This window comes from Pelecanus crispus, chromosome 4 (assembly GCF_030463565.1).
Source record: "Pelecanus crispus isolate bPelCri1 chromosome 4, bPelCri1.pri, whole genome shotgun sequence".
NCBI classification, from domain to species: Eukaryota; Metazoa; Chordata; class Aves; order Pelecaniformes; family Pelecanidae; genus Pelecanus; species Pelecanus crispus.
The window spans coordinates 30,308,852-30,330,980 of NC_134646.1; the positions used below are offsets into that span (position 1 = coordinate 30,308,852).

General features: G+C 39.6%; 1 protein-coding gene across 1 annotated transcript; it reads left to right on the forward strand.

The window, feature by feature from the left end:
* The first annotated feature begins 1,389 nt into the window (after window positions 1-1,389).
* Window positions 1,390-16,799, forward strand: LOC104038688 (sodium/hydrogen exchanger 9B2). Its single transcript, XM_009493136.2, has 11 exons — window positions 1,390-1,534; window positions 3,134-3,317; window positions 4,820-4,990; window positions 7,684-7,826; window positions 9,726-9,853; window positions 10,756-10,931; window positions 11,454-11,560; window positions 12,730-12,879; window positions 15,184-15,292; window positions 15,507-15,643; window positions 16,560-16,799. Exons 1-11 carry the CDS (start codon window positions 1,442-1,444, stop codon window positions 16,797-16,799), a joined length of 1,638 nt encoding a protein of 545 aa, XP_009491411.1. The 5' UTR covers window positions 1,390-1,441.
* The last annotated feature ends 5,330 nt before the right edge of the window (window positions 16,800-22,129 follow it).

A 22,129-nucleotide genomic window follows, 5' to 3' on the forward strand; every position in this document is an offset into this window, starting at 1 on the left:
GACCACAAGTAATTGGTTCCACAAGTAGTAATTAAAGATATAGAAAAATACTGGAATTTGAGTAAATTAGCACTTTACATCTAAAAATGGAACGAAAGCAAACCTGCTAACTTAGAACACATGGAAAGTGTTTGCCTATGGCTGTGTGTTCTTCCTCTATGCCTTGGCCATGTCACAAGCCAGTTTCATATCAGAACGGATCAAACAAAAACACCCAGGTGTTACAGTAGCCCCTGTCTTTGTTCATGGCATCAATTGTTCCCTAATATCAAACATATGACTATAAACTGAACGCTTGATAATTGTGAGAATCTGCTCTCTGACTTTCTTCCAGCAATTCAGCAAGGAAGGAATTTCTTGGCTCAGAAGTTCTGGCTCACCTTGCGTGGTGTTTTGTATGGTCAGAGCAATGTAAAAGACTTCAAGAAAATGTCGTTAGCACTGAAATGTAATTGGTGGAGAATATATGCACACCTTTGCTGTAACAGAGAAGAACACTAGCAAGCCATGTCTTCAGATACATGCATGTGACTCTTGCTGGCTCAGGCTTGTGAAACTACAGTAAATACTTACACAAAAGAAATTCTGACATACAGAACGGTATACTACCATATCTCTTGTGAGCATCTACGGGATAAGAAGTGGTCCGGTTAGACTGAGTAAATACAATGACAATTACCCACAAGCACCTTGGACCTTATTTCCCACTCTAAGAAGTATCTCCGTGGCATATAAGCAGTAAAAAAAGAGCCATCTTTTGTCAGCCTCACCTGAATATAGAGTGCAAGTTGTGCATAATCCTGATCTTTATTCAAGCAGGTGTCTTCTGTTTCTTAGATATTCAGTCACTGTTTGTGAATAGTGACATCTAACAGAACCATGTTCTTGAAAATTCCCCTGAAAACCAAGCTGGATCTGGTCAGGTTTAAGTTAGGGAAAAAGTGTCCCTTCATGTGTATGCTTTAGAAACTACAGTTGTTGCTTTCAGCTTTATGAGATGGTCGCTTGTACTGCCATGCACACAGGCCCTGTGACACTTTCAGAACTAATGGTCCTGGTAAGTGGTGTTGACAGCAAATGATCTTTATCTTGTGCTGATAAGAGGTACAAATATATATATGTATATATTACAGCCATACTTTTAAGGAAGAAATAACAGGTTAGCACAGATCACCATGATTCTAAAACCTGGATTTTTACATTTTACGTTTTTTAGCACTTGACTTGGTAAGCTTAATACTGTTCTCCTGTTAGCGTCTGTCTTTTGTACAGTATACACAGGCGTGCAAAACCCATTTACTTCCCAATTGGACTGTGAGAGATTTTCACCTGATCTATGGGGAAGGAAACAACATCACTGAGAAGTCTTGCATCTGGAAAATCATATTATTTGCTTCTCTCTAACTTTTCAACTTTTTTTGCTTTCCTTAGGTTTGCAACAATGGTAAAGGAGGATATTGTAAATGCCAATGAAGATTCTGAGCCATCAGTATGTGAGAGTAATGGCATGATTCCCATGCACGAGAAAAGTGAGGTAATTAATTAGTATCTCAAAGTACAGTTTTAGTCAGAGGAACCCTTGTTTTCCTTTCCTTTTTCTTCCTACATCTGTTAAAATCCCGACATCTGAAGGGAATATAAAGAGTAATCTCCTCAGTGGGAATTTCTTACAATTAACAAATGTTCAGTTTTTAAAAGTCAGTGGTATGTTGTATTGCTGGAAATCAGTGCTTGCAATTTCAGCTTGAAGTGGAAAATGCATCAGCATTAAGTTTTACAATCAGCTATGGAGGAGAATTAGATGGACTTAAGATTGCTCCTGTGCTTCCAAATTGTGCCTGCCTGTCCACATGCTGAAAGTTGTTCATGCATCTCTTCTTTTTTTATTATTTAACAAAAATAAAAAACCTCACAGTTTTAAAATTCCATGTGCATATTTCCGATGTTGACTTCCATGGCTTTAAAAAAGACTTGCAGTAAAAGCAAGTAGGAATAAAATTCTTAATATAAAGACACTTTAGTGGAAACATATAATATTGACTGTAAACGTAAGTACCGTATGGCATTTCTTTATATACATGGGTAGCCGGTGATCACAGAATCACAGGGTAGATAACCAAGTAACTCTATGCTGAAAGCTCACAAGATTTGTGTTCCAACTGTGACTCTGAGTAAAGGAGATATATATATATCTAGAGAGAGAGAGATGAGACAGAAAAATAATGGGAAATGTGGAACTGTTACTGGAGGAGGGCCAAACCACAGTATAGGCAAGAATTCCATGTCCATGCTATGATAAAGAGCTGACATGAAGGTGAATAATCATAAAGGAAGGTAGATGATTAACTTGTCAAAAATAAGGACCCTGAAATGAAGTGAGACACATATCCAAAAATGGTCAAAAAGTGCTTTGGCTATGAATATGGATAAGTAGATGAATCAGTATAAGAGAACAGCTTCAAGGAACCATTCTTCAAGGAAATAACTCCCAGGGTAGTATTTCTCCATCTCTGCCTTGACTTACCAGCTTGAGCCTTCCAGCAATGGATCACGTGAGTAATGCTTGCACTGGCCACCTGTTGTTTCTTTCATCTTTGTCTAATCACAAGTAAGTTTTGTTATTTTGGCTCAAGACTTTGCAACAGAAGTTCTTTAGGAGTTACATTAAAGACACTGTCTCACTGGAATGATGCTAATCATTAACTGTATTGTGGAATCCAGTCTGGAAGCAGAACCCTATCAAACTGTAGAAAATATTGACAAAATTTTAGCTTATGTACAAGACAAGCTGAACCTGGCCTGTTAATATTGTTTCTTCATCAAAAATGCTGATATGATATTGTTGCTGAACAGGTGCTATTTGTATTGGGACAGGAGTCCTGTCAGTTGCAGATAAAAAGGCAAATGTCCTACAGTCTGTCATATGCAGTTCTTTGTGCCATGCAAAAACAAACACATAACCAAAAATCCCAGATATACTACAAAGCTGGACCATTCCTACAGCGACTGTGTAGTTAACGTAGTCATCTGTAGACAGCGTGGGTCTAGTGCATCACAGCTGGTTTCAAGTCTTGTACGCTACTTCAAATGCATACAGTGCCGCTTCTGAGAGAGTCTCACTGTTTTCGTTCAGGAAGGACCAACAGCAGATGCCAAAGGTACTGATGGGAATATACAAACAGAAGAAACTGCTCTCTTGAATCATTGTGCTCAACAACCCCCGGAACCTACAGCAGGGTCTTCAATACCTACAAGAACATGGAGGCAAATATTTACTTGTCCTCCTCAGGGTTTACTGGCTCAAACAGTGACAAATGGTATGTTATAAAGACAGAGTTTAATTAAACTGAGAAATGGCAAATGAAGTTCTCATTCCCCTGGGTGTCATGATATCTGTCCACTGTCTTTGAAAATAATGAAAGGAAATAGCTGTTTTACACATCACGCTTTTGTTTCAATGTTTTAGCAGGAAAAAAAAAAAGACGAGAAAAAAAGATTTGAATGTGTATTTTTTTTCCTGCATTCTCACTTCTGTGTTTAACATGGTAGGTATGTTTTTGCATTGCAAATTGTTTTCACCAGAAGAAAGACCTCCTAATTCTCGTCTCGATAGTTTCATTTGGTTATTATAAACACAGTGGCATTTTTGGCACACTGGATGGCTTTTTGTTGAATTAAGGCAACAAATATGAGACTTTGCAGTGATACAGTCTTTTGTTTCTTAATATCCCAGGCTTGCAAAGCCAAGAATCCTGACTACCAGGCAAACTGACCCGTTCTGTTTAAGATTTGCCCTGCACTGAAAGCTCACAGAAGAGAATGCCTGGCTAACCAGTTATTTCAGACGTTTCCTGACAAAAGACACTTCCTGTGGCTTTGACTGCTTCCACAGGCTCCGTTCGCTCTCACTTGGGATTCTTAGGCTTTTATGTTTGGAAATCTACTGGTCTCCCCTTTGCCACCCACCACCCTCAAATAAGGTTCAGAAAAATCCAATCTAAAAATGCAGTATGTTTTCTTATGATTATGAGAAGGGAGATTTATTACCATATTTTTTCCTCTCCTTCCCTCTTCTGCTTTTATATCTATGTATGCCTGGTTTTGTTGTATAACTGTAGGGATAGATTTGGGAGCCTGGAAAGGCACAGTATTTTCACATATTTTATAATATTTTCACTTAATGTTTTCATAATATTTTTCAGGATTTTTTTTTCCTCTGCATTATCCCTCTTTGATTGCTGTATCAAGGGAAGTATCTGTACTACTTCAGGCTGTCCAGAGACATGACCTTCTTCAGATTTTTTTTTTTTTTGCCCCCCACCCTGGGATAGCAATGTATTGCACAAGCACATCCAGCCAAAAAATTATACTTAAATTCTTTTAAAAATTAGACTGGAGCTGCAGTTATTAGCTCAAAGATATGCCAGGCTGTATAGCAGCAGGTTCTTACTGCAGTTCTGAAGTAGCTGAAGGAAGATAAGCAAATGCAAGATAAGGTAGTGGAAGTCTTTGCTTTAAGTTTGGGGCCTGTTAAGTGCTTTCCACAGTGGCCCAAGGCTCACTCAGTACTTTTTGGTCCCTAATGATGTTCCTGTTACCATTTTTTAAAGTATCTTAGCATCTATAAAATCAGAATATCAGTTTAGGGAGCGTCAAAGATTGAACACATTGTTATGATTAAACTAATTTTTAAGGTCAGTGATTTTATTTCTGAAAGTCATGTACCTTTTTCCTTAGCAGAAACACAAATGTGATCTAATAGCAAACAAGGTTGTCCCTGAGAGATGATTAAATATGACTCTTTCTTGTTTTGTTCCAGTTGCAATCGTGGTCCTGGTTTGGGCTGTGGTTTGGTCCATCACTGGGACTGAGTGTCTCCCAGGTGGAAACCTGTTTGGAATTCTGTTTCTTTATTTTTTTGCTGTCATTGGAGGTAAAATTTTTGGATTCATTAAAATACGAACACTACCCCCTCTCCCTGCTCTTCTGGGTAAGATATCCTCTTCCTTCTTTTCTTCCTGCATGTTTGTGTTGTTTAAACTGTCAAGTAATATCTGTATGCTAGATATGTTTGGACTGGGAACAAAGAGAGTGTGTCACACTCAAAATCTGTAGCTTTTCCAAGTGACTTTTATCTGGTCGTCTCCAAGAAGGTGCAAATTCCCCAAACTGGCTCAAGTGAAATAGCCTGTATGTTACTGAGGTTCTCCTCTTAATTATTCAGGGGCCAGAGTACCGTATACCTACAGATTCAAAGGTTATTGTCCTTCAGTCCCCTCTGCCAGAGTTACTTAAAATTTGGTTTTAATATCATTAAACAGGAGTCTTAATCTGGACCTCCTGTTACAGCAGAATAATTAATTTGTAAGGAAATTACTGCTGAGCTGTTTCACATGTATCTTGCACAATGAAAATGTTTTCCAAAGAAAACACTACAGGAATTCCCTACTACTGGTAATCCAAAGCAACTTCTTTCTTCTCCTTGCTTTATCTCAAGATAACTGAAACCTGAGAAAATAAATTCACCACAAGAGTAATTCTTCTGAAGAGTTATTTTGAATCAATCATAACATTGTTTTTCATTTCAACATCTTATTTTATTTCACATAAAAATGCAAAATAGAAATGGGAGATGAAAATTATGTTAATTTTTACATCATCAGAACCTTTTCAGACTTCTTTCCTAGAGGAAGTTTTGGTTAGATCAGTACAATATTGTGAAGTCAATGAAGCTGAAAATGAAGCTCCAGGTTCTTCTCACCAGCTGTATACTGCCCCCTTACTACGCTTAGTGCATAAATGAGTAAAGCCGTTGACAGACAGTAAAACTTCATGGCAGAGTGGGCTACAGATTTCTGCCTGTAGTGCACGGATGTGGTTTTGTAAACTGCATAGCTGGTGTTTTGCCTCACACAGTACCACTGCTTACTGAAGGGCTAGATAGCTTCATGTACAGCTCCATCCAGGCAGCATGTGCATTCTTGCACTGCTTAGTTTCATGAGTGAGAAAGAATTCAAATGAGAGGGAGGGAAGTTTTGCATATAGCATGCATGCCTGCGATAATATGAACACAGAATGCAACACACAGGGAGTCTGCCCTTTCGAAGTAAATACCCTCCTTACAAAAAAAAAGTCTCTGACCATTTGGATTCTGCTTTTTTTAATTACATCTATATCTAAAAGTTATGACTTGAGCATGAAACTACTTGTCAGACAGGTAATACTGAACAACAGAAACTTAAGCATGACAGCACATGTCTGTAGAGTTGCTTAGGACAGAGTTCATTGTTCAGATCCCCAGTCTTTGAGGAAAATTGGAGAAATCTATGAGTCAGAAGAAGAGATAGACAATGTCTTTGAATACTCTTTTTTACACTAAACATACAAATCTTATACTCTTACGTGCCTTTAATCCACTTGTGCTAGGTGCAGTTGAATGTATTGTAGCTGGCTGAGGACTTAAGCACCTTACAGTGAGCCTCTGTCTGAGGAAAAAAGGAGTGAAATTGCTACTGAAACAGTCACATAGTACATTTTAGGCATACATTGCAGAAAGGTTTCTGCAGTAGGCAACACGGAGCAGAACAGTGATATATCAGCACATCCTTTGAGGTGGAGTTTTTTGCTTTAAGTAGATTTCTAGATCCGGTTAGATCTAGTGACTTGGACCTCAAGTAAATATTGCAAAGAGCATGTGATCATTATGCTAGCTTGATATAACTGTCATGAGGTACCGCAGATTAATTATGCCACTGTTTTTTTGCTGGGAAGTGGTGGGAAGAACAATGACTGAAAGTTTAGCATGTTCCAGGAAAAATCAAGTCCACAGCCAAGGTTCACACCAAGCTGGAACCAACCTAAGCACAGTGTTTGTTTACTTTTTGTCTTTTTTGGTTTCCTGTTTCTTAACATGGCTAATATAAAATTATGCTACAAAAATGTATCTTTGAATCTTTGGGACAACGAATCTCTGCAGATCTATATTTAAAGTCACCCTTTCCTGTACTTTTCTGTATCCTTCCAGAACTACAGTTCCGATAGCTTTGCAGGAAGTCTGATTAGACGGTTTTGCTAATATTTGCAAAAGGTTGGATCTTGCAAGCAGCTCAAATAGAGGATAAGAGCATAAGGATAAGAGTCATATTGCTAGAGCATTTTAAAATGTCTAAGTTAGTCCATGATTAGCTGTTTTAGATTATATTTCCCAATGAACTCAGCATTATGGTTCCTGTGATACCTGCATTTCTTACACCTAAGAGGATTTTTAACAATTTCCAACTTCTGAGATACATATGCAATATTAGAGAATCTTCCTCTTTTCATGTTAAAACGAGCTAAGAAGAAAAATATCTTTAAGGATGCAGAGGTGTCTTTGCTTATGGTAAGTATGACCTGCACCTGGTGAACAAAGCTGAATTCTGTTGACTTGCATTAAAGCTATGTGTCAGCATCCTGCAGATTTATTCATTGGTGACCTGGTGTGTTCTTAGGCCACTTTCATTGCTTTAAACATGTCTCTCTCTTTTGCCTCAGTCCAAAACATGGCTAATAATTCAGAACATGGATTGTTTCTTTGTCTCTCGTAAACACATAACATGGTGTCTGTTTTGAAGAATTCTATGCATGCTTTTAGTGCAATGAAAGCAAATCATCTGACAGGAGCTTCTTTGCTTTCATTTAAGGGATGCTACTTGCTGGTTTCCTAATCCGAAATACCCCCTTCGTTAGTGACATCGTCCAGATAAACCTACGCTGGTCTGCAGCACTGAGGAATATCGCTCTTTCAATTATCTTGACTCGAGCAGGACTCGGCCTGGATCCAAAGGTATGGCACCACCCATTTGTGTGAGGCAAAGTATACAACAGCCGTCAAAAAGAACTGAATAATTGTTCTGTTAAAAATATTGAACTGTTCAGTCTCAGAGGATCTGCAAATTAAAGCATTACAGAAAGTATAGTTTCTATTGCATAGTCATATGTTACTACTGGCAGTTGGATTTGTAGAGTAGGCAAGCAAGCCAAAAAATAACTGAAGAAAACTGATTTTATAACTATTATCCCCCTTGCCTTAAAGAAATTTCCTGAATTTTGTGAGCAGAACATCTTGAGGATATGTGCTCCATTGTGGTCTGTCAGGAAGAGTTTACGCTCCCTGAGAAACTCCCTGTCAGTTCACACTGACAAACGAAACAAGTAATGGAAGGGATCCCCAGTCCCTGAAGGAGAATGTTACTTGTGTTGACACCAATCAAAAAAACCCCAACTAACCAAAAAATCCAAACTTGTCTTTTTTGCTTTTTCTCTTTTCGTTTTTTTGAATCATTGCCATTTTAATGCAAATATATTCATTGCAAAGATGAGTCTGTTGCACTACAGAAACAATGCTTCACATCACAATAAAGCCCATAACACTCCTGCGAACAAAAAAATAGTCTTCCTCCGCACACTATGAAACGTGATGCTCCATAAATTAATGAAGGCAAGGTTTTGCTTGACCAAAATCAGCTGGCTGAAATAAAACTGTACCGTATTGGCCCCTATCTATTCAAGTTTAAGGGGCTGCTTAAAGTTTATATAAAACTTAGGTCAAGTATAGCTAAACTGATTTTTCTTAACCAAGATGAAAACTGGGGAGTTGTCAATGCTTCAGATATTTAGAAAAATAGGGTTTTGTCATTCTTGAAAAATGCCTGGTTTCCTAGATTACTCTCATCCATTTTTCCAAGACATTTGAAGCTTGTATGAACATGGACTGTGTGTTGTTACACATGGCTTGGATGCCCAGTTCTGTGAGATTGCTTTTCCTTCTATTCCGTGACAGCTTTTTTTGCCAAAGGAACTTCATTTTTTACTCATTTTTCTCCCATGATTGAAACTGTCATTTGGACTCTGTATGTAGCAATGCTTTGATGCAGTCACAATTGTTCCTCATGTAATTGAAGCTGTGAAGATGAAGATGTAGGTTGCTCTGCTGATTCTCAGCCCTAATTATGCTGGGATAAACTGCGCTGGTAAAAAGTACAACTCACTGATTTTTTTTTTTTTTTTAATGTCAAAATTAGGGACCTATCCTAGCAGAGTCATGTTTGTGACTAACTATTAAAGGCAGCTGTTACAAGAAAATACTCTGGTTTAGAGAAATTTTTTAATAGAAGTTGCTGAGCCGAATGGAACTTAACCTGGTCTGGCTATCAAGTGAGAGACAGCTGAAAGAGATGCTTGGTGCCTTGCGCCAAGTTTATGTAGTTCTACAACTTTTCATGATTTGTTCATGGATTTGGGGATAATGTTTTGGGGGTGCTCATGCAATTTGTGGGATTATAGCAAAATCTTTTGTGGGTGGAGCAAATGACCTCAAGTAGCTGTGGGTAAATCAGCTGTGTTGAGGGTGCACTTTTCAAGTGGATCCCAGCTAGTCCAGCCTCTCACATTTAGTTTGCTCTGCACAAGAAGCCAAACAGAATTCTCTGCCACTCCTTCCTGTGACATGCAGGAACCTTGTCGAAGGCAGATGCAGTGGGTTTCACTGTGACACTTGGAATTTTATATCCAAATCCAGTTGTGCTTGAGTCTCTCTCTGGCTTAGGCTATGTAAAGCTGTCATCTCCTGTACTGCGGCTCAGAGGGGATTCTTTTAATAAACCATATCAGATCATAAATGTATTTCTTCTCTATAAAGCCAAGGGTACTGATACTAACGGCCGAATGTGTTTTTATATTGCAGGCTCTTAAGAAACTCAAAGCAGTCTGTTTACGGCTTTCTTTTGGACCATGCATCTCGGAAACATGCACAGCTGCTGTTCTTGCCTACTTGTTCATGCATTTGCCATGGCAATGGGGATTTATATTAGGGTATCGTACTCACTCTTCTCCCGTATGACAAAGGTGCCTGTTTGCATGCTACAGTTAAATGATTCAAATGCAGTTATTTCTCTGCACCAAGCAGAGACCTCAGATTAATGCCAGTTAGAAAGCTGTGCTTAGTCCCTGTGGTTGTTTGCTTACCATTCGTGTCTATCTCTGTGGCTAATTTAAAGGTCACATTTCCAGGCTGTGGAGGAGTACTTGCATCATTGCTCTTCTGTGTTTGTGATCTGGGCACTCGAAGAAGAAACACGGATGGTGCAATCCCTGAGTCTTTAACCACAACACAGGGGTCTCTTAGAGGCAGAAAATGATACCATAATTTGGAGAATCTTCATGCTGGAGTTCATAATTTCCTTGTAGAGAGGTGCACAGAGGACAGTCTTCCTGTCACAAGTCAAGAATAAGGATATGGCTTGTTATATGCTGGAGTAATATCCTTGAAGAGGAAACCTTTTCCACCTAGTTCTACCTAAACTGGGGGACTTGGTCTGGACCCATATGCTGGAGCAAGATGGATGAACTTCTCCTCCTCTGCCACACACTTTTTATGAGAAAGAACTGGGCTACTGAGTCATAAGCATGTCTAGAGCAGGTTCTTAAAGTGGACAATCAAGGCATGTATCAGGGAGCATAACTGGCCTGCAGTGTAGACTCAAGTCTTAGTCTGTGGAGCCCTTTACTTTTAATACTGAGTTGGGCAGGAAGTAAAAGCTGATTGCAAATCTGCATAGAAATATCCCTGCTTGTACTTAGCAGGGAAAGGCAAGGAAAATACCTTATGTAAACGTCTGTTTATTTATACTTTAAAATAATTGGGGTCAGAACATTCTGAAGTTTTTTAGTTCAGTGCTTTCTTTTTAAGAGAGGCTGAACCTGTGTGTTTTCAGTTTTGTTCTAGGTGCAGTCTCCCCTGCTGTGGTGGTTCCCTCAATGCTGATTTTACAAGCTGGGGGATATGGGGTGGAGAAAGGTGTCCCAACCTTGTTAATGGCAGCTGGCAGCATTGATGACATTCTGGCTATTACAGGCTTCAACACTTGCCTTGGGATGGCTTTCTCTTCCGGTATGCTGGTTAATCTGTACGTGGTGAAATCCAGAACAAACAGTGATATTTTGAGGAATGTATGCTCTGTTACGACTGACTGGTTTGTAACTTAATGACATCTCCTTATAAAGTTCATGTATGGACTTGAATATTGAGAGGGAAATTACCCACGATCAAAAGTCTTGGTGTAACATTGTCTGCTCTCAGTTGTGGGTCACATCAGCTTTCAGAGAACATTTTTCCCTGTCTGCTCCCTCAGCTGCCAAGTCTGGCCCCTGCATGCCCAACATAAGTGCTTTCAAATTTCCATGGGTTTGGCAATGTTCTCGCAGTGGCTCTTTCTCTGGCTTCTCTGGCACACTTTCTTGACATGAGCTTGCCCTATCCAGTTGTTTCAGGGTCATAGGTTCCTCCTGAACCACTTTACCCCCAAGTAATTTAAAGCAGACACTGTCCTGGAACTGCCCTTACAGGCTGACAGTGTGGTTTGTGTGTGAAGTGTCTATGGCTTACTGAACCTGCTTTTCTTTTGCCAAATAGGTTCAACTCTCTACAACGTGCTCCGTGGAGTGCTGGAGGTTGCTGTTGGCGTAGCAGCTGGGGGGATTCTGGGAATGTTTGTTCGATATTTCCCAAGCCGTGATCAGGTAAAAAACCAGTAAAAAAATCTTTTTGTAAAATAGAGATTCTTTGCTAATGGATGTTATTCTTAAGTTATAAACTTCCAAGCTTTATGTGAAGCTGCTTTTGGGGAAAGCTGTATACAGCACTAACAGCTTCCAGGTTGCAAAGCCTATCAAGTGAGGATGTGTTTTATAAGTGATTACTTGTTTACTGCAACAATAACAATGTGTGATCTCATAGTCTTTCCTGATGCAGAATTTGGAACCCAGCTCACCATCCTGCTCTCATTGAATGTGGTGGAAATGTCCACATGTAAAGGAGAAAGGGTCTGATACCTATTTCAGGCAGTAAAATAATCATCAATTAGATTGATGTGCAACACATTTACTTCTATAAGATGTTTCCAGTAGGTCTAAGATTAAAAGCAAGTAAAGCGGACAGATCATGGGCTTTAAGTGATTGGGCATATCATTAATGCTAGCTAGAATGTGTTACTTTCAATAAAAATTAAACTTATATCAAGTGGTAGATAAGTTACAATCAACGGACAATTAAGTGAACAGAAAATTGTGGAAGAAAATAGGTATGTTCTGGACTACTGAAGTCAATTTGCAAAGCATCTATTGCCCTCAGTGGGATGAAATTTTCCTCTTACTAAGTAACATAAGAAGTGTGGTACAGGAGCCAGAGAGATAAATAGAAATGGGGAACAATGGCAGAGATGTAACTGTCTGCTGTGAGATCAAATAAAACTAGACTGTCCCTGTTGAACATTTGTATGACTTGTCCTTAAAAACATCTAGTGGCAAGGATTTCAACTCTCCTTGGATAAACTGTTCCAGTACTTGACTGTACAGGTAGAAAATCCTGTTATCACAGAGATGAAGCAGGGCTGTTAGAATAGATCATCATATTCCTTGTGATACAAAAAGCCTTTTGACAAGGTTTTGGATGGACAGAGGAAAGAAAATACTAAATTTCTAAAATTTTAATTTCTTAGGAATTAATATCCAAGAAAACCCCTCAACTCAACTGAATAGTTCAAGTCTCACTTGAAAGCTTTGATTGTTTCACAATGGTTAATGGTAATTGTTATTTTCAAATTGCTATTTTCAAAATTAAAAGAAGTAACCTTTTTCCTCCATTTCTAAAAGCAATTTACTTTTTTGTTTGTCTCTCTCCTTGGCTGCAGGCATCTCTGGCATGGAAGAGGTCATATTTTGTACTTGGGCTGTCCATGTTTGCTGTTTTTGGCAGCATCTACTTTGGCTTTCCTGGATCAGGAGGGCTCTGCACGCTAGTCTTAGCTTTTGTTGCAGGTGTGGGATGGTCTGATGAAAAGGTGAATGTTTACATAAAGAAGCATACCATACCAAAACTCCTTTGAATGTACAGCTTGACAGGAGTTTGAATTTCTGTCAGGAGTGGTAATGGTGCATTTATGAAGCTTTAGGGGGGTGTATGGATTAAAAAAAAACATTCTATGTTTATTTTGGAAGTCTTTAACAATGAGCATGACAGGAAGTTACCATGTATGTGAATATATATCAATACAGAGCCTAACATACTGACAGAGAAATGCTCTCAAGCTTTTCTTAGACATCTTAAGCCATGTAAAGGAGATTAGTTGTCCAGGCACTTGACTAGGAATCCAAAGCTTTATGTCCCAGCTCTGTGAGTGTCTGTAACCTTACACAGTCACTTTACGGTAAGATTTACAAACAGGTGTCCAAAATACAGTGTGCACATGGCCTGAATACTCTGAGGTTTTGTTGCCTGTGGTTTTGTGGGGGGGAATGGAAACCAGTAACTAACCATCCTCTCTCATCTTTCCCAAATCCCAGCCAGTGTATTCTGGATAAATTAGAGAGCAGGGTACCCACAAAAAATGGTGATCTAAGGCCACACAAAAAGCGTACAAAAGACTGCTTTTTAGTCACTGTTTCTTAACTGCTAAGCCTGCTTCCTCTTACTGTTGCTGCCCTGCTGCATTTCTGTACCTTGGCATGTCTCACTGCCTCTTTTGGTTGATACCATCTACACTTAATGTTTTGAGGGCATCTTTCTCTCCACAGCTGTAGCCTTGCAACTTGCAGTTGGAGAAGGGGAGAGGAAGAGACAGGAAAGGGGATCAGATATAGCAGAGTCCACATTATTATCCCCATCTAGACCCTGACTTCAGTAAGATCTCAAGGTTTGTTAAAACAATGAAAAACAAACCACGGTTTCTATTTAAAGTATTACAATGTTGTCCAATTTTAAAAGAAGAAAAACTTATCTTGGGACTTAACTACTTAAGGACATTACAACTGATACAGCTCTCTATTGAAAAGCTTTGAAACCATTTCGGAAGGAAGGACCTTATGCAGTCTATAAATGCTTAGTTTAAATTCTTTTGATCAGTGAATGAAGCTTCTTGGCCTTAAGGATGTTGATGTCAAATGCCTTAGCTCTCTTTAATCAGATACAGTCAGAGATGTCTGCATACTGTTTACTCAATACCAAGGTTTTCCTGCTGAGCTTCTCAAAGGCCACTGCCTCCTACTGTCCCTGGTGGAAGTCACTTGGCAAATACTGTCCACAGAGAACAAGGAACATTTTACCTATTGCTGGAACAGTTATAATGGGCAGTAAACAGACTGAAATAATGCTAACACCTGTAAAGTGGATTTTTTTTTTTTTTTGCCAAAAAGAAAAGGGTGAGGTAACAGGGAGAAATGAGGCAAATAAAGAAAAATGTTTAGAGGTCTGTATATTTTCACATCGTTCTCTTTAAGATTACAGAAGTTTTTGTATTGCAGTCATCTACCATTCCATTGACTGAAGAGCAAGAGATGTTGCAGGATCGGTCACAGAAAGAACACCAAGGACAGGACATGTCTAGGCCCTGGATTGATTATCAAGTGACAGAGCACTGCACTTGTATTTTCCACACACACCAGCCTGAAGGTTCATTTGCTACTGTAGAACTCAATTATAAAAGAAGTGTTATTAGATATGCTACGTGTACCTCTTCACATAAGTGGAAGATTCCTGTTTATCCTGGCAACAGTTGCTTTAGGAAAATTGTTAGGTGTAAACACAAGGAGAAAAGATGGCTTTGCCCTTATACAGCACATTGCACTGGAAAGTTCAACACTTTTTGCTCAGTCTAACTTTGCTCCTGCTCACATGGAGACAGGCCTCTGATTGAGTGCAGCGCAAGTGGAGTTAGGTCATGACTGAAACTTTTGAGGATCTGGCTCTGCTCAGATACAAATGGAAGAACACGTTTAAGCATGCAGTTCCCAAAGGCTCAGAAACTTCAGGGCAAAACTGTTCAAATTACGTCTTCCTAAATATTGAAAATCAACTATGCTTTATTTTCCTGCTCTTGTCTGCACACTGCTCTGTTACTGTTCAAACATCAGGGATTTTTATTTCTCATCTTGAGATAGCAAGAAGATTATTTACTAGCAGAGCTAGACGCACTCTGACCTTCGAAAGGTGCGCAACTGATTCTGAATCTTTTAGTATTAGGTCAAAGAAGGAGGAGCAATTCTAGACAATCTTTATGAAACATTATCAGTTTGTCCTTTGATTAATTAAATGTGTCAACTTGGCCATATTTTTGTGAATTTACAAATTATTTTTGTTTTTATTGCAGAGGGAAGTAGAAAAAATTGTTGCAGTTGCATGGAATATCTTTCAACCTTTTCTTTTTGGTTTAATTGGAGCAGAAGTATCTGTTACATCTCTTAGGCCTGAAACTGTTGGTAAGATCATTCACTAATTATCCAGTTTTCATTACTAGCTTCCAAAGAATCTCTATAAATAAATCTAAAGCAAAGCAGACAATAGCTGACCCCAAAAAAACCCCCACAAAACCACAAAAAAACCAACCCCACTGTAAAGCTACAGTTTTAGGAGGCTTATTCCCCTCAGGCACCTATGCACAAAAGTACTAAGAAGTGTTTGTCTTTGTTGCAGGGCTCTGTGTTGCTACATTAGGCATTGCCCTAGTTGTGCGAATCATAGCAACGTTCCTGATGGTGTGTTTTGCTGGGTTTAATTTCAAGGAGAAAGTATTTGTCTCATTGGCATGGATTCCCAAAGCCACTGTCCAGGTAAACAGCCCAACATCACTTTCATTCCAGGCTAAAGCTATTGTCCTTAGCAAAGCTCCTCGTAACTAGCACAGCAGTAAGCAGGGAGAGGATCAGGCTCAGTGACAGCAGAGTGTAGTATATGGACAGTTCATACTCTAAACTGCCCTAAGTCTGCCTGAAAAGTGCATGGAGAGCTTTCTATGTGAAGGTGTATTGCTTGCATCCTGGGTTGTACTCTTAATAATGACAGAGAATTGTATGTATATTGTAGGAAGTTTAACTATTTCTCAGCTATGGCACATTATTGTGCCTTTACATACAGACAGGCACACCAGAGGCTCAGAATGGGTGTTTAGTTTGTGGTCTGGTTTTTTTAAGGGGTAGTCTGACAGCCATATTGCTAGAGAAGCCTCAGGCTGGCTGCATTCCTGCTCCTTTATTTCAGTGGTCGTTAAGTCATTTAGACTTCACATCAATAGCATGATTACTTGCAAACAAAAGTTAATAATCAGAACAGGCAAGGATTATTGCAAGATTTGTGAACTAAATTTTCAGAAGCTGCTACTAGTTGACTGCTTTCAGGACGTATTCTCAAGATGTGGCATTTTAACAGCTGCAATATACTGGCCCATTTCATTAATCACACATTCTCCAAAAATATGAATAAAATGGCAGCTAAGCAATGTTCTTCACAGGAAGGAACCACCCAGATAAACTCATGAGCTTAGGAAATTCAAAGTATAGCCAAGTGAAATTTGTTCCAATAGGTGTAATATAACATTTACTTTTCTGTGTACTGCCTAGAAACAAATGGGTTGAATGTACTAAAAATGTCAAATTTAAGTTCAATCTTGACCGATGATTAGTCCCCTTTTTTCCTCTTCCAGTGCTAAAGGTTACTTGATCCATCTCAGCAATGTATTTTTTCCCGCAGGCTGCAATAGGTTCCCTTGCTCTGGACACAGCGAGAAGTCATCAGGATGAGCAACTGGAAAAGTATGGAATGGATGTACTGACAGTAGCTTTCTTGGCTATCTTGATCACTGCTCCAATTGGAGCCCTGGTTATTGGCTTGGCAGGGCCCAGACTTTTGCAGAAGGCCCAGACAAATAGCAAGGAAGATGAGGAAGGTGCTGAAGTTGGAGAAGCAGCAGAGGCCTGTGAACCTTCGTAAGACAGACAACTACAGGAATATGGTCCTTCAGCTCTTAGACTTCTGTTGAGTAACACAGCATGTCTGTAATCTTTCTGGAGGAAACCAAAACCAGTATCAGTTATGGCTGCTATTTTAAAAGCAGCCCTGCTGGAGTTTTATAAAATATTTTTATGTGTTGACAGTGCCTTAAGAGATTAAATAGTTGAACATAAAGTGAATAGGCTGGCCAGGCAGTGACTCACTGAGAAGTCAGCAGTCAACAGTTACTTGAAACGTGTGGGTGTGAGGCCAGGGAGAGGATCAGAATTGTTCAGGCATAGAGTGGAGTCATGAGGTGGAATATAAACAGATGAAAATGGAGACTAACATGAATAACTTCTTGATGGTTGAAACTGGGCTGTGAGAGGACAAGTTCAACAGCTCAAAGAATGCAACTTCTGAACTAGAGACTGCTGACACACAAGTGAACAAGTCCTGCCACAGGCTGGTGATTCCCTCTCCTTCCTCATTCTGGTTCCAAAACTTGCCTCTTCCTAGTGCTGTTCTTCCTCACAGCCCATACACTCCTTCGTGCCTTCAAGGGACTGTCAGCTTTGGTCGTAGCAAGAAACAGCAAGTGGTGCTTATGTGCTGAAAGAGACAGTTGGGTCCCTCAGGACTGTGGTAATACAGGTGTTGCTGGTGCTCGTAGAAAAAAAGACTGAGCTTGAAAATGGGATGAGGGTTGTGGGGAGGCTATAAGGACTGGGAAAGGATTGTATGGGAGTGGGATGGCTGCTGCTTCACCTGTGTACCTCAGCCTTTGTACAACGTGGTGTCAAGGAAGGGAAAGCCAGCTCTTCGGCCACTGTGACTGGCTGTGTTCTGGTGCTGGCCACTGTAGGACAGAGGAGAGAGCTCCTCTCGGGTGGGGTTTGCTGACAGGGCAAGGCCAAGGTGGCAATGAGTCGTGCCTTTCTTCCTCAGCTCCTTGTGGGGAACTCGACAATAGCAGCAGACCTCTTCTCAAATCAAGATTCATGCGTCCGCCAGGATCTCCCTTGCTTTGTCCTAAGCTAATACTCATCTGGCAGAGAAAATGCCATGATCAGGTCTTTCTCACATCTGCATTTGGATAGCTGAAGCAAAGAAAATCAAGTATTTGCTAAAAATATAGCCAGTTAGTGCTCATTCTTCCAAGAGGCGACTGGCTGGATTGACTGTGGAGAGTGGAGGCCTCTCAGATTTGGCAGGGCATTTTTTACCTCTGATGTAGAAAACTAATAGACTTCAAAAGAACAGCCTTGAAAATGCAGTGCTGAGAGGGATAGTACAAAGCGAAAGGTGCCTCACCTCACCTCCCTTCAGAAAGGCTGCTGTGTGAAGGTAGGTGTCACGAGGAAGCAGTGTTTGGGACACAGCGCTAGCACCCTCAGCACATACCCACGTGTCCTGTGGGTCTTTCCAGAAACACCACTTGTGTGTGGCTGTGGATCATGGTAATGACTGGCAATGCTCGTGTCTATTATCTTGCCAAAACATTTCACCAGGGGGAGCAAAAAGCTCAAATGTGGTTTTCTTCATTTTATTTAATATAGATGCCTCCTGCACAGTCAGTTGCAATACAGTTCACATTTGATTTCCCATTCCCAGAAGACTTTCCTTTCTCTTCTCCTTGACTGTCCTAAAGCCAGGAGTAAACCTCCTCTGTTGATCAAAATCCTGCTCTTGCCTTTAGCTTTGGTATCAGGGTTTAGTATTGACCCGTTACAAATACCAGCAAATCTTTCTTACTCTGCTACATTTTGTACAAGTAACAAGCTCCGAGTAGGTCATTCCCAGCTCCATTCTGAGGCATAGAGTCAGTACAGCATCCCTCAGAAAATGCAAGTTTTATTTTGTAATTTTTTAGTAAGCATGTTAGACCGTGCCTATAATCAAGGTGGACAATGCCTCCTTGCAGATTTATACACTACAGTTCAGTGAACTCGTTTTACAGGATACCCTATAGAATATATTCAATGTGTCTAGATATTTTTGGCATTAGTAAGTAAGAATTAATCAATTCTATTTTAGCTTTTACACTTTTAATATGCAACGCAAAAATGTACAAAAATACTTTAAAAAAAAAACTATCTGAAACTGTATTATTTGCAGTGTCCACGTATGCCTTTGTATACAGCTTAATTACAGCTTAGTATGTGCACCTTTGTCTATGCCTTCCTCTCCAAGCCAAAAAGAAAGCTTCCTGAGAAATATTTAAGGTTCATAGCCTGCAATTCCAGCACAGTGATAAAAATACCAGGAAATTCTTTGGTAAGTTTTCCCCTAATAGTTGTCAAATACATTGACATTTTTCTTACTATACACACTGCTGATCTCTCGGCTTCCTTGGGGAATGTACAATGTTTAGTTCAGTTCATGTTTGTCTTCTGACCGGAAAGGAAGATGTTTTCAAACTGCGCACTGATGAATGGTTAAGGTGCTGTGGTTGGTGGTTATTGTGTCAGTCACTGACTTCTGTGCCTGTTCTGCCTTCTTTGCATGGCTAACAGAGGCACTCTGTTTCTTAAATAGGGGTAGTTTTAATAGGAGCTTATTGTGTTTGGAAATTGTAATGTCTGTAAACCTAGTTGATACGATGAGGGAATACAGTGTTCAGTTCATCAGTGACTGTCTATAAAATAATTCTACTTGAGTAAAACTTATAGTAGAAGCTTTATATAGTTCATTTTTTCATCAAGCTTTATAAAAAGTAGAATTGTCCTGCAGGGAGGGATCACTATGCCAAATCTGGAGTCTCTTCAATAACACAAGTGTGACGTGTAAGGATTATAGCCCTGCAAATCTGAATACAACCTTAAGTATGCAAGCAAACCTCTGACAAACAGCCCCTGTTCATGATAGCCTCTAATACTTGCTCACCATAACAGCATCTCATAAATTGGATTTATCATGTTCCCTTAACCTCAGTGCACTCTCGATTTATTCATTAGATCACTCCCACCACTGAGTGCTTGAATAGCCATACCAATGAAAAGTGTCATCTTGCGCTCTAATCTAAACAAAATTGAATCAATTTTCCTTTCCTCACCGCCCTATATGGATGTTTCTCACAAGACTCCTTTCTCCCAGGTTTCATTAAATCTTCAGAAAGAATCAGGTCGAAGCTATTACACAGACCTGCAATGAAAAGCATTAATGCTTTATAATGCTTCTCTCCTTGCCTTCCAGAAGGGAGCAAAACACTTGCATCTTGTCATGAAAAGAAACATTATATTGGGGCTAAGAACTTAGGAGACTGGGTTTTTTTAGTAAGTATCATGACAATTTCAGCTGATTTTAAATAGCAGTTAACTTCGCAAGACAGGATTTCACTTTTTATCAGTTTGTGCGGGTGAAGTCATGACATTTAAGACCACCTCCCTTTTAACAAAATGCCATGAAATCATTCATGAATAATGCATAAATTCAAGCCAATAAAATCTTTATGCCATGCCAGTCTCTTACGTGCAGGAAATAAAATTAGAGCACAATGTGCAGTAAACTATAACCAGAAGAGTCCTGCTGTCATGCACATATAATCACAGGCATAATGTGGGAGAGTACTGAGCACAGTATGTGTGTGCAGTTCCAGAAGGTTCACAAGAAGCTCTGCAGCAGAAGGGTCTGACGGCACAGTGCGTTCCTGGCAGCAAGCAGCGGGCAGAATTACAGCAGGCAGCATATGGGAAAAGACAGAAATTGGCCATCTGGAAGCAGGGAGTTGCACAGGCCAGGGGCTGCAGCGATAATGTAATTATAATCACTGCTTTCTCTCTCTTTTTCAGCCAAACTGAGCATTTTAGGGAATTTAGACTGAAGTCTGAAATTAACGGAAACACTCATGGTGTGATACGGTTTTTTGCATTTTGCTTTTTAAATAAGCAGAGTGCAAGAGATCACATTTTGTGCCAGCTGCACTTCAATTACATTTACTTTGTCTAGTAGTTGTCACATCAGATACCTTTCTCTAAACGTATTTGTTTTACAAGTTTATTTGTAGTCTATTACAACTATTGTTGAAATTCATAATCAAAAGAAAGGTAAACATTACTGTTCTCATAGAGTGACAAGGCATGTCATGACATGCCAAGTTCAGCTTCCTCTGATTTTGCATCAAGACTGGGAAGACCTGGTCTACTGCCTCAGTCCTGCTCTTTATTAGCATTAGGGGCAAATTTATCCCTTTGTGTGGAGCTTCCAAATTAGGTTAGAAAAGTCATCCAGTGGCAAGACATGACCAAGCATATCCCAGCAGGTTACTGGTTCAACTCTTTCAATCGCTGGTGAGATACAAGGCTCTGCAGACACTTCTGTTCTTAGCTATCTATCCCCGTAGACTTTAGGTAGATAATATGAACCAATTAGTAAATTCTTTGAGATTTTCTATAGAAAATTCTGTAGCCATGAGAGACAGTATTACCTTGACAGATTTTGAAATGCAAGGAAATGGTCATTTATCTTGCTTGTGATTTTCATTTCATTATTTTCTTGTGGATTCTACAAAGAACTGTGAGTGCTGCTGTTGCAGGCCCCTACTACCAATGTGTTCCATTCCCCTATAGACATAAGCAAAAGCAAACAAAAACCACCCATTTGTTCCGTAGCCCCATTTGTAGGTAGTTTAGCAGCAATCTCATCTAACAGCAAGCAGGGAGAAAAAATTGATTACATAATCAAGCTGTGCTAGAGATGGAGTCAAGAGGTTAAACCCTACACTGTTGTTCTCCTTTTAGAGGAGCTTTGTGGGAAAAACAAAATCAACTTTGCTGTATTACTTACTCTAACAGGGTTTGTCTGAGTAGAGCAATGGAAGTAAAAACAGGATTGATTTACGTAGTTTACTTCTCAGACTTAGGAGGAAATCAAACTATCTGAAGCAAAAGTATCCTGATAAAAGCTGGAAGCGCATACAGAGTTGCATATAAAAACAGCCTGCTACGATAGGCTGTGGATTTTAAAGCCAGGGGTGGGGGAATCTAAAGACAAACTTTTGCATTTCACATAGTAAATTCTTCCTCAAACCCAAGAATTGGGGCCTGGTGTTCAATATACTGCATCTTTAAGTGAGGACTGAGTATAAGACACACTTCCACTTTATGGAATTTCTTCTATTATAAATGTTATATCCTAACATAATGTTTATGGTTTGCTCATCCATCAAGGTAAAAGACCACCATGAAGCATTTCAACATGAAAGACCGTACCATGGTTCTATTACACACTTTATAAAAGCAGGCATTTAACAGACAATCACATCCTAATCTGCCATCTTTTGCTGCAAGGCAAGAGGTTTAGGTACCTAGAACTACAACTATTACAAATGC